The sequence below is a fragment of the Ctenopharyngodon idella genome, chromosome 3, assembly GCF_019924925.1.
Source record: "Ctenopharyngodon idella isolate HZGC_01 chromosome 3, HZGC01, whole genome shotgun sequence".
In the NCBI taxonomy this organism is placed as follows: Eukaryota; Metazoa; Chordata; class Actinopteri; order Cypriniformes; family Xenocyprididae; genus Ctenopharyngodon; species Ctenopharyngodon idella.
The window spans coordinates 408,659-422,175 of NC_067222.1; the positions used below are offsets into that span (position 1 = coordinate 408,659).

General features: G+C 36.7%; 1 protein-coding gene across 2 annotated transcripts in view; it reads right to left on the reverse strand.

The window, feature by feature from the left end:
* Window positions 1-13,517, reverse strand: part of LOC127509450 (uncharacterized) — a 62,936-nt gene that overhangs the window by 25,838 nt on the left and 23,581 nt on the right. The window contains exons 1-11 of one of the 2 annotated variants that reach the window (XM_051888185.1): window positions 10,720-11,114; window positions 10,287-10,628; window positions 9,839-10,195; window positions 9,027-9,131; window positions 8,825-8,920; window positions 8,396-8,488; window positions 7,935-8,009; window positions 7,120-7,275; window positions 6,918-6,986; window positions 6,699-6,779; window positions 6,281-6,487 (exon numbers count right to left, since the gene is read on the reverse strand). In XM_051888185.1, coding sequence (XP_051744145.1) covers window positions 6,281-6,487; window positions 6,699-6,779; window positions 6,918-6,986; window positions 7,120-7,275; window positions 7,935-8,009; window positions 8,396-8,488; window positions 8,825-8,920; window positions 9,027-9,131; window positions 9,839-10,195; window positions 10,287-10,628; window positions 10,720-10,768 — 1,630 coding nt within the window. In that variant the 5' untranslated portion in view covers window positions 10,769-11,114. Of the gene's footprint in view, window positions 1-6,280; window positions 6,488-6,698; window positions 6,780-6,917; window positions 6,987-7,119; window positions 7,276-7,934; window positions 8,010-8,395; window positions 8,489-8,824; window positions 8,921-9,026; window positions 9,132-9,838; window positions 10,196-10,286; window positions 10,629-10,719; window positions 11,115-13,517 lie in introns of those variants that run through there. The other variant, XM_051888184.1, reaches the window with a different exon arrangement.

Below are 13,517 nucleotides of genomic sequence, written 5' to 3' on the forward strand. Positions count from 1 at the left end.
TTTAAATGAATGGTTAATGTCTTGGTGTACTGAACAGAAGCTGCTCTTTATAAATAATTGGAATCTTTTCTGGGAGCGACCTAGGCTCTTCCGTGCTGATGGCCTGCACCCCAGCAGAATCGGGGCTGATCTTCTGTCGGAGAACATCTCCAAGACGCTTCGCACTGTATGACTAGTAAGTCAAACCTCAAATCACAGTCTGTGTTCTCCCCACTTAATTGATAGAAATGTGAGTGTAGTACAATCTATAGAAACTGTGTCTATTCCCCGAATAGTGAGGTTTAACAATGAAAATAAAGAATTCGCAAAATTACTGAACAAAAACAATTTCTAAAGCTTGGGCTACTAAACATTAGATCACTGACACCTAAGGCGGTTATTATAAATGAAATGATCACACATAATAGTCTTGATGTAATTTGCCTTACTGAAACATGGCTTAAACCAAATGATGATTTCGGTCTTAATAAGTCTTGTCCACCGGGCTACTGTTATAAAAATAAATGCCGCCACGGTGGTGTTGCAACAATCTATAGAGAGATTCTTAACGTTACTCAGAAAACAAACTACAGGTTTAATTCATTTGAAATTCTCGTGCTAAACGTTACACTCTCAGATATAAGTAAAAAGTCGCTACTATCTCTTGCTTTGGCTACCGTTTATAGACCTCCAGGGCCTTATGTTGATTTCCTAAAAGAGTTTGCAGACTTTCTCTCAGACCTGTTGGTCAACGTTGATAAAGCGCTGATTTTTGGAGATTTTAACATTCATGTAGACAATACAAATGATGCGTTAGGGGCTGCGTTTACAGATTTACTAAACTCGTTTGGGGTCAAACAAAACGTCACTGGACCCACTCACCGTCTTAATCATACACTAGATTTAATTATATCACATGGAATCAATCCTACTGATATAGAAATTCTACCGCAAAGTGATGATATCACTGATCACTACCTTGTAACATGCGTACTGCATACTGCTGATATTTGTCAAAATGTGCCGTGATATCGACTAGGTAGAACAATTCTCCCGACAACTATAGATAAATTCACAAATAAACTGCCTGGTCTGTCTCAGCTGCTCATTGTACCTAAACACACAAATGATCTCGAGAAAATGACTAGCAGTATGTGCACCACTTTCACTAGTACATTAGATACTGTTGCTCCGATGAGATTAAAAACGTTAGAAAGAAAAATACTGTACCATGGTACAAAAGTATTACTTTCGCTATCAAAAGAGAAACTCATAATCTAAAAAGCAAATGGAGACAAACTTGTTTAGAGGTCTTCAGAATCGCGTGGAAAGACAGCTCGTCTTGTTAAAGAAAGACTATAAAAGCAGCCAGGGCTGAGCATCTCCGCAAACTCATAGAAAATAACCAAAATAATCCACGGTTCTTGTTTAGTACAGTGGCTAGATTAACAAATAAAACAGACATCACCAGAACAAAACATTTCATTACAGTTTAGTAGCGATGACTTTATGTATTTCTGTACTGAAAAAATCGAAAGCATCAGAAATACAGTTGTAAATGTACAACCCTTGACAGAGTTTTATGATTCAGCCTCAATTATCATCCCTCAAGAACAGTTGCAGTGCTTTACAACTATAGAACAGGAAGAGCTAAATAAACTTATCACAGCGTCTAAACCAACAACATGTTTATTAGATCCAATACCCACTAAACTACTGAAAGAATTGTTACCTGTAGCAGAAGAGCCTCTTCTCAATATTATTAACTCGTCTTTATCTCTAGGTCATGTCCCAAGACCGTTCAAGTTAGCAGTTATTAATCCTCTCATTAAGAAACCACAATTAGATCCAATTGTATTGGCAAATTACAGACCCATTTCAAATCTTCCATTTATATCTACGATCTTCCTGCGTTTATCCGGAATGCAGAATCCCTGGCAATATTCAAAAGACAGCTGAAAACTCATCTCTTTCGTGAGCACTTAACCTCATCTTAATAATAAAAAAAAAAATATATATATATACCTATCCTTTCACTTCCTCTAATCCCTCTCTATTGTAGCTTATGATACTCTGAGCATTACCTAAGACTTGTATTGTGAGCACTTTTTGTGTCTATTTGCCTCGTCATGACGACTCGCTTGTTGTATTCCTCACTTGTAAGTCGCTTTGGATAAAAGCGTCTGCCAAATGAGTAAATGTAAATGTAAATATCTAAAATACTAGAAAAAGTGGTGTCTGTCCAATTGTGCTCCTTCTATCTATTAAAAACGCTATCTATTAAAAATTTTCAGTCAGGATTCAGGCCTCATCATAGCACAGAAACTGTGCTCGTTAAAATTACAAATGACTTACTTCTAGCTTCTGACCAAGGCTGTATCTCAGTACTAGTGTTACTTGATCTCAGTGCTGCGTTCGACACTGTAGATCATAAAATACTCCTAGATCGACTACAGAATTACACTGGTATTCAGGGACAGGCATTACGGTGGTTTAGGTCATATCTATCACAATTTTGTTTATTTAAACGGGGAAAAATCTAAGATAACGATAGTAAATTGCTGCAAGGATCTGTGTTAGGCCCTCTGCTATTTTCAATATACATGCTGCCACTTGGTAATATTATAAGAAGACATGGAATTAGTTTCCACTGCTATGCTGATGATACTCAGTTATATATTTCAACACAACCAGATGAAATCTCTAAATTATCCAATCTGACAGAGTGTGTTAAAGAAGTAAAACATTGGGTGACTAGTAATTTTCTTCTATTAAATTCAGATAAGACTGAAGTATTACTTATTGGGCCAAAAACCTGTACACAGAATCTCTCAGACTACAATTTTCATTTAGAAGGATGTACTGTTACTCCATCCTCGACAGTTAAAGACCTGGGTGTTATATTAGACAGCAACTTGTCCTTCGAAAATCATATTTCATATGTTACAAAAACAGCCTTCTTCCACCTCAGAAACATTGCTAAGATACAGAATATGTTATCTGTTTCTGATGCAGAAAAGTTAGTTCATGCTTTCATGACGTCTGGACTAGATTACTGTAATGCATTACTAGCTGGTTGTCCTGCATCCTCAATAAACAAGCTACAATTAGTACAAAATGCAGCTGCTAGAGTTCTTACCAGGTCAAGAAAATATGATCATATAACACCAATTTTATCATCTTCACTGGTTACCTATTAAGTTCCGTATCAATTATAAAGTACTGCTAATTACCTATAAGGCTCTTAATGGTTTAGCTCCTGTGTACTTAACCGAACTTCTATCGCCCTACAATCCTTCACGCTCTTTAAGATCACAAAACTATGGATTTCTGCTTGTACCTAGGATAGCTAAGTCCTCTAAAGGAGGGAGAGCATTTTCACATTTGGCTCCTAAACTCTGGAATATCCTTCCTGATAATGTTCGGGATTCGCTCACCCAGTTTAAATCTAGATTAAAGATGCATCTCTTTAGCCAAGCATTCACATAATGCATCTCATATCAGATCATTTGCACATGACTATCTTTGCTTAATGTTATGAACAGCAGCTACGCTAATTATTCTCCATTTGCTTTTCCGTTTTGTGACTAGAGAGTACATCAGCTTCAGTTTGGATCCAGCCTCTTAAGAAGACCTCAGATGACCAACACTTTTGAAGAGACGGCGCCAACTCCTGTGAGGACTTCAGAAGACGCAACATCTGGATCAACACGCACATTCCCAAATTTCTATATATCCCGATTATTGTTAATATGTAATTCATTTTTCCAGGAGCTCTTTGCTTCTACCTTCAATTAAATTGCTAACAGTGATTGTAAATTAATTGCCTAAATTATTAAATTATTAGCTAACTGCATTCTCTAAATTGTAATGTTGACATGCACTCTCTATAAAGCTGCTTTGAAACGATATGTATTGTGAAAAGCGCTATACAAATAAATGTGAATTGAATTGAATTGAATTAATATAGCATAACATAGTGCTATCACATATAAACCTACGCTAACACAGGAGAATAACAATAATACAGATCTGTTTAGGGCACCCATTTGGCCAGCAGCAGCCCTGCATAGGGAGAATGGATTGATGGCCAGTCCATCACAAACACACCTACAATTCACCTATCCTGTATGTCTGTGGAATGTTGGGGAACCCGAAGGACACAGTGGAAACCCATGCCAACATGGGGAAAACAGGCAAACTCAACACAGAAAGGCATCTTGGCTTAGCCTGAATCGTGAATCATACAGATTTTAAATTCTGGATTATTTTTTTCTTCTGTTCCATTTTCGTCCTTTATAAACACTCAGTAACACAGTGTAGTGAACAGCAGACGTGATGGCACCAGAGCTTCACAACAGACATTCTTTTGTCCCACTTTGATTAATACAAAAGAGTGTGATAGGACCCTCAACGACGACTATTGTAATCAGGACTGCCAAAGCTGGAGGACAGGAAAGATGACATCAACGGCCCATTGATGATAGGCTAATCTCATCACGAGTTGCCTTTGTTCACCTCAGTCCGTCCATGCCTGAGTTCAAGGTGTGAATGACCATGGACTCCTAGGGCTGCCAAACTGGTTCTGGCTAGAGCACAGCAAGAACAAAAAAAAGCTCAGAAAGAAAGACATTTTCTAAACATATTGGCTTGAAATCACCAAAAATGGACAGGAATACTGTAAGGAACATGTCCTATACATCCTTTTACTCATCCAGGAAACTGTGCACACACAGTGGAAACCACACCTGGAATAAAAGCCAATGCAACTGCACCCACTGAGACAGAAGTGTGATACCTCAACCAATTCACATCAAGTTTGGACTCTATGAGTTCAGAACACTGCTACAAGGACTTTGAGAAAGGTTTGAAAAAGAAATAAAGCATTTCCAAGGTCCTAAAGACATTGTTTTATCTAACTGTGTATTTTGGGACAATACAACAAGTTTCACAGGATGAAAGGTGGGCGTGTTAACGGACAGACACCTGGAATGCTGTGACCCAATCACATCACCACATCAGGAAAGGTGGGGATTTGTAATCCCCTCCCCAACAGGAAGGAATAAAAGCTTCCCCAATTGAACAAACCCTTGTTCTGAGTTTCTGTCCTGACGAGGAAAGAACAACAGCACGACTAAGGTGAGACCCTTGCGAGTAAACCTTTCACCACACGGATCTTCAAGCAGCCCAAGTGCTTCTGCAGAGGACTTTGACTCCCGACCTGCATAACTCAAGTACCTCCAACCTACAGAAGATCCTATGGACCGACCACCATCTGATCTACAGTTCTCTGGATTACACAAAGACCTCCAGCACTCAGTGCAGCTCTGCAGCTGTTGGAAAGCAATCCAGTCTCCCACTGCACACGGAAGGATACCAGTGGGCAATGTTTCCCATTCCCAGACTGATCACCCGACCAAGTGAAACGTAAATATAAACTAACCAAACCTTTTCCAAAGGCCTTGGCATTAGGTTGTTTATCTAGGGTCAGCATATACAGACAGACACATTAGACACGTTATCTGTATTCATAGTAAATGCTTATTTACTATTTTTAATACCAACATCCAGAAAGACCACAATTGACTACCTCATAGACTGCTAATTACCCATTCATTGCTTCGTCCAATCCGTTACTCATCTACTTGGCATTCAGTTTTCACTCTGTAATTCACTCACAGAAACACATTTCAATATGCCACGAAGTGCCAAACATACTAGAAACATGTTAAATAATGCAACACTTGGCTATTTGTTAATGTATGCGATTAACGCCATGAAACAGGAAGTTGTTGTAACTCAGGCATACAATGTCTGATCTGCTCCAAACTTCACATGTTTGATAATAGTCCTGGCCTGAAGACATCTACATGGCAATATTCAGTTACAGTCAAAGCGCCACCTATTGGCAGCAGGAAGTGTGGCACTTTGAAATGACTTTGCCATATTTCCCTTGTATTTACTCGCTTACATGCACGTAACCCATTGTTCACTGTTTTCCTAAGGCCAATTGGTAGCGGTGAGCCCGGGTGCGAGGGCCCTTTCATCGCTGCTTGCAGCTTTAATTCATGATTGTTCTTTGTTGTCAAGGTGAGAATCCTGACTGGTGCCCCGAAATATTGGAAGGAATCATCTGACTCAATATTAATATTAATACAAAATATTAATATTTAAGACCATAAATAACTACATTTGTGGTGCCTTCATGTGAGGCTTATACAAAATCACTACAACAGTCTATATTAAACTATATTTGTGACTATGTAAAATGCTGTATTGAGAATGATCAGAGTTTGTTCACCATCGTTCACCACTGTTTTGAAGCATAAGAAAGCCCCTCCTATCAATGTTTTGCAGCATGAGAAACAAGCCCCTCTTATCCATGTTTTGCAGCATGAGAAAGCCCCTCTTATCCATGTTTTGCAGCATGAGAAAGCCCTTCTTATCCATGTTTTGCAGCATGAGAAAGCCCCTCTTATCCACACTTGACAGGGTAGCTTAAATTCAACTAAAAATCAAACATTAACACACAGTTAGGAATAAAAAGGAAACCTTAAATCATGGTTTAGCAAATACTATGAATTAAGCATATATTTTTAAGCATTGTATTGCCATTCAGTATTCAAAATAACACATACAGGAGTATTATTATGGGTTTTACTCTTTTCACAAATGCACAAATACAATAATGATAAGAATGTATTTCAGCATGTACTTACATTTGAATTTTGATTGCAGATGAGATAAAATAAGCTTGTAGAGAAGCCGTAGTAGTAGAATAATTATCAAAATTAAAAATGCTAAAATAAGAGAATAAGTCTATTATTTTCCCATTAAAAAAAAAAACAATAGTCAATAATATGTCACTAAAATACATATGATTGCTCAGAAGATTTTAAACATGAATGTTAAAATCACTGAAATAAGAGTTTGTTCACCTGGAGACATGCATGCATAGAAAAAAAACCATCTTATCCCTTTTTTAAAGGGTAGTCTTTCGAAGTCAACTAAAAATCAAACATTAACACTCAGTCAGGCCTAAAATGGAAACTTGGCTCTTATGTATTTGATTATTAAATAAAAAATAAATGTACAAAACCATTGTTAATAAACGTATTAACCTTACACAGAGACTCTTACCTGCACTCAGGAAGAGACACAACAGCACAACAGCTACAAAGTATAGTTTAAAAAGCATGTGGTACTTCTCAACATTTCCAGAGTATTGTCCAGAACATACACAAGGTTCGATGCGTGTATCATGTGCACTCTTTCTCCAGCCATATGTAAAAAGAACTGGAGGAATAGATAAAAAATAAATGTCACACAAGATAAATGATGTCCTGAGAAAGAACAGTACATATCTAAAGATGTGGTGAACTGAACAATGTTTGTCAAACAGTTTCTTGAATTAAATTAGGCCATAATAACTGAATCTGTACCAAGAAAAGTGAAGGTCACCTCATGTACATCATAAAATTTTAGAAAAGATAATTCAACACTAAATGTAGTAAAATATAAACTATAATATATGATTAATATAATCTTATTATTTTATAATTTAGAATATCTCAAACATTCAAACATATTTAAAATTATGACACCCATAGTTTCTGTTGTACTATTAAAGCAGGATACAGAAAATGTTTCTACTACCTGACAGATATATCACTGAAATATATGTTCAGAGAAATCACAATTGTTGTTGTAAATGGCAAAAAAAGAAAGTAATCCTGGGATACTAGACAGTTGTGAGACTTTGAGGCACTGTCTTTTAATCATTTTGAGTATTCAGGTTTGGACGAAAGGACTTTAGAGTGAGGGTGGTGTAAGATTTAACAGCTGAATACTGCCGGGTCTATTGAAGATGGCAGAACAGGTAATTTCTTAAAACACTTTTAATGTCAGAATAATGAGCATATGACCTCTGATGTGTAACATCAGGATTTACCCACCTGAATAAACAATGACTGTAAAAACAACAAATTCACTTGTTATTCTGATAAACATGATCCATGTTTTAATGTTGTCTGTGGACAGAAAGAGTTGCAAAAAGTCATTATATAATATTATTATTACATATCCATTCCATTACTTGTACTCTACATATAAGCAGTGCTAGGTAATAGGACCAAGTGTATTTTTTTCACTAAACACTACAAATTTCTTGACACATTCAATACATGCCAAGAATACAATTAGAAAATAAAACAAAAAAATGAGGCTGAGTTTGTGGTTTTAAATATTTTCATGCTTCAGTATTTGACAATTTAATATATTTAACTGCAATAGAATTAATCACTAACAATATTGACATGCTAAGTCTTAATATGTTGCCATCAATTTGCGTTTACTGATCTCCTTAAAAATAATAATAATAAAAAGTTCTAAAAAAAAAAAAAATATCCTAACATACCTTGAAGATACTTTAAATAAGGCAAAGCCCAAATCAACATAACAGGCCTCAGAATATACAGAGCACAGCAAGTGACGGTCTCATGCAGAAATCCTGGAACAGAATATTTATTGACGGTTATTAAATGATACTGATGAAATAAATAAATAAAAGTCTCATCATGACAGAATAAACACACCAACAAAGTTAGAGTCAGAGACAAGACAATTCTGTACAACATTACAAGACTAATAAAATCTGCCACGTTCCTATTATTTGGCTTTAGTAGTGTTATATTTAAATATATAAACTACAGTAGTTAACATTTGAAGTGGATCAGAAAAGTTCATCAAAGTTTCTTCAGAACTAAGTTCTAAGAAGAAGGTTTTAGTATAACTTTGATGAAAGGTTTTGATCCACTTCAAATGTTGACTACTGTACTAAACTCACCCTCAGTGAGACCCCAGAAGATGAAGGCGATGGACATACAGATGTTTGGAAAAAAGACCAGAGAAAGCTGAAGATTCCAGATTGTGCTTCTGGAGACTAAAGAAAAGATGTAGAGTAATCACACTAAAATCAGCAAAAACACGTACAGTGATACATAAACATTTAATCACAAGAAATAATAAGATTTTCCTTTCAAACAAACCTGTGTTTTTTGATCTGCAGTAGATCAGACAGCAGAGCAGAAGTACAGCTCCAGATCCAGCAACAAAACAGAAAACCAACACAGTTATGTGCAAAAGAGAGAAACCTGTGAAACACAAACATCAATTATAACATTTACAACTGCACTGAATCAATTATATATATATATATATATAGTCCTAACTATATTTTTTTGCAAGCATTTATTTTCACCAAGAGCCAGATTTACTAACAGCTTGAGCCAGCGCAAACCCTCTTTTTGTGTAAAAAAAAAAAACAAAACAAAAAACTTATGTCAGGATTTACTAATTATGCAGCAAAAGATTAAGAGGCATGCCACCTTAAAAAAAATATTTACATGATCTACAAAAAAAAAAAAAAAAGGATAACAACACATTTAAATCCATGTCAGTGAGCCGTAGCATAAATTATTTGTCAAGCAGATTGTTAAACATGAGAATCAGGTTAAATGTTGCAATGAAGGATCCAAACTACAAACTGGAAATACAGAAGAAGCTAGTTTATGTTTATTGTTATTGTGAAATATCAGCATTCTTCGAACGGCTCTCATTTCGAGTACCAGGGGCCTAAACGGTGCATATGCACAAAATGGCCATTTTCCACCCGTATATCGGGATTTAAAAAATAAACTTACTGTTTGGAGTGAGAGAAGTTATGAAATGTTCTGTTTATGAGGCACTGATGTCAGAGAATTATTTTACACTGCAAAATCAGCACCTTCAGTTTCTATTTTTTTTTTCTAATAAATATTAATTTCTATTTAAATTTATTTTGCTATTTTTGTTGACTCACCCAGTCGCTCCAGTACTACAGTTGCATTGGCTGAAAGTCTTCCAGCAAACACTTGACACATGTAAACTCCTTTATCCTCAGTTCTGACACTCTTCAGTCTGATAGAGAAGTTTCCTTTGTGGATTTCACCAGTGAAGAACTCAACTCTGTCTCTGTATTGTTCATTTGATGAACCTGGAAAAGTCTCATTGTTTTGGTAGAGCAGAACCAGAATATCTTCATCTTCATCTGTTTTCTTCCATGAAACCTCTTCAATGTGTTCAGGTTTGATGTGAGAGTCTACAGAGCAGTTCAGAGTGATGTCTTCACCATCATATGCAGATACGGGCCAATTAGATCCTGATACTAGCAAACGATCTGAAAGAATAATGGTTTAAACATAAGTTTAAAATACATAAAATGTCATTTCACTGAAATGTTCACTAGAATTCAAGTGGCTCTCACTCACCAACATATATTTGAACCACAGTCTCTCCAAAATCCTCCTGACTGTAAACTTTACATGTGTATTTTCCCTCATCTTCAGCTCTCAGATTGTCCAGACGGAGAGAGAAGTTTCCATGTTGAATCTGATCAGTAAAGAAATGAGCTCTATCATGATAATCCTGCTGTTGGGCCTCTGCTCGACTCTCACCATCTTGATACAGATGAACTAGAGTCTCTGAGTCTGTTCTTCTCCATTCCACATCCAGATCCTTCATTGGTAAAGGTTCATCAACATAACAGGGCAAAACCACTGAAGATCCCAGAGGAACAACCAAAGGACCAGAGGGACCGCGCACAGTGAAGCCTGTAAAGAAATAGAGAAACTGATTACATAAAAAAATGAAAAAGTAAAACATGAAGGCTATTTTCGAGTATCAATGTAAAGAAATACATACCATCAGCGATCATCAGAAGTATTGATAAAACAATAAACTTAATGTCCATACTTTATACAAAGAAAGAGCTATAATAAAATAATAATTTTATCATAAAAATTAGAGGTTCTGTCTTTCATACGAGGCCACGTGTTAATAAAGCACTTTTACTTTCGCTTTCTTAAATTATAACCATGAAGGACAAGTGCAGAGAATACCATTGAAATATCACTTTCTGTTGACTCTTTAGCAGTTTCTGTTAATACATACTTGAACAACAACTTGCCTACTAGGCTGCATTACACACAAAAAGGAAGAAATGTGTTACGTCCTGATGGTAATTGTGTGCCTCTGTGTTTCTCTCTCTTTCTCTTTCCCTCCTTCTTTCAGTTTCATAGACACACCTACACAGTTTTCATAGGCACACACCTACTTAGCCTACTCTTTTCTTTGCTACAGCAAAAACTGCACATTGCACCCGGTTTAAAGAAATAGTTTGGTGCGATACGATTTCAAATTTAGGGGGGGCAGAGAGGGGGATTGTGTCAAAGCAGTTTTACAGTGATAACAGGTAAATAATTTTGGCTGCACGGCAGCTTTTAAAGAGAATGGTGTCATTGTCCAGCTTAAGTAAATTCAGTATTGATTCATTCCTTTGTAAAAATCAATAGTTATTAATGTAGTTCGCATACAATGGTGTCAATGCAGCAGATGAAAAACGATGAATATCAAGTGTCCCCAACTAAACAAGCCAAAGGCGACAGCGGCAAGGAACCCAAACTCCAACAGGTGACATCAGGTGACAAACAGGTGTTAAAAATGGAGAAAAAAAACCTTGGGAGAAACCAGGCTCAGTCGGGGGGCCAGTTCTCCTCTGGCCAACAGCGAACAGTGAACAGACAGATCATAAACCCGATTGGGATTGCAACAGTCAAAATATTTAATCCGGTTCCATGTAGTTGAAGATCATATTCATCACGCCGGTATGGGACGGTATGTTGAGGATCTGTGCCACTGGCTCTCGTGTCAGTGAGGCCTTCACAGGGGATGATCTAATTGATGCAATTAGATGACACTTTAGGGCTGCGTTGTCATCGTGTCTAGGCACAGGTCCTCAATCTCACCTGGATACCTGCTGGATCCGACTGACTACGGTAAACCTCGGGATAAACAGAGAAACTAATATTAGCATAGATGCCATTCTTCTGATGTAATGAGTACATCTGGTGTTATAGGAAGTGTTCCAGGTTCCAGCTGACCTCATTTATGCAGCCTAACAATCCTTTAATGGATTTGAAAACATAAATTGATAATGTGTTATGTGTATGCCAGGGCAAAGAGATGCGTTTTTAGTCTAGATTTAAACTGACAGAGTGTGTCTGCTTCCCAAACAATGCTAGGAAAACTGTTCCAAAGTTTAGGTGCCAAGTAGGAGAAGGATCTACCTCCTGGGGTTGATTTTGATATTCTAGGTATTATCAATTGGCCTGAATTCTGAGATCGCAATAGACGTAAAGGACTATAATGCATTAAGAGCTCACTCAGATACTGGAGAGCTAAACTATTTAGTGCTTTGTAAGTGATTAGCAAGATTTTAAAATCTATACAATGTTTAATAGGGAGACAATGCAGTGTTGACAGAACCGGGCTAATACGGTCATACTTCCTGGTTCTAGTAAGAACTCTAGCTGCTGTGTTTCAGACCAGCTGTAGTTTGTTTATCAAGCGAGCAGGGCAACCACCCAGTAGAGCATTACAGTAATCTAGCCTTGAGGTCATGAACACATGAACTAACTGTTCCGCATCTGTCATTGAGAGCATATGTCATAGTTTAGATATATTTTTAAGATGGAAGAATGTGGTTTTACAAATGCTAGAAACATGGCTTTTAAATGAAAGATTGGTATCAAAGACTTTACTAGTAGGAAATTACTGGTCATCCATTTTTTTATATCAGCTGTGCATTCCATTAATTTTGTGAATTGGTAAGTTTCGTCAGGGTGCAAAGAAATATAGAGTTGAGTATCATCAGCGTAACAGTGAAAACTAACGGCATGCTTCCTAATGATATCTCCCAAGGGTAGCATGTACAGAGTGAAAAGCAACGGTCCTAGTACTGAGCCTTGCGGTACTCCGTATTGAACTTGTGATTGATATGACATCTCTTCGTTTACTACTACAAACTGATAACGGTCAGATAAGTATGATTTAAACCATGACAGTGCAATTCCACTAATGCCAACATAATTTTTGAGTTTATTTAAAAGAATCTTGTGATCGATAGTGTCGAATGCTGCACTAAGATCCAGTAACATTAATAGAGAGATACAACCACGATCTGCTTAGTCGATATAGGGTCTAACTTACATGTTGCTGATTTTGAGGATTTAACAAGTTTAGACAATTCTTCCTCTCCTATAGCAGTGAATGAATAGAATTTTTCCTTAGGGACACTACAATGCACTGTCTGATGCAATACTGTAGTAGACGGTTGCATGGTTATAATTTTCTCTCTAATATTATCAATCTTGCAAGAAGTCATTACTGCTGTGCTTTGGTAATATTAAAAATATTCGAAATGGAAATATTAGAAGTTGAAGCTTTATTTCTATTTCTATTAATTTAGCCACTGTATCAAATAAATACCTAGGATTGTGTTTGTTTTCTTCTAAGAGATTAGAAAAATAAGTAGATCTGGCAGTTTTTAAGGCCTTTCTGTACATAAAAATGTGTTCATTCCATGAAATGCGAAAAATTTCTAGTTTTGTTTTCTTCCAGCTGCATTCCATTTTTTTGGCTGCTCTCTTAAGGGCGCGAGT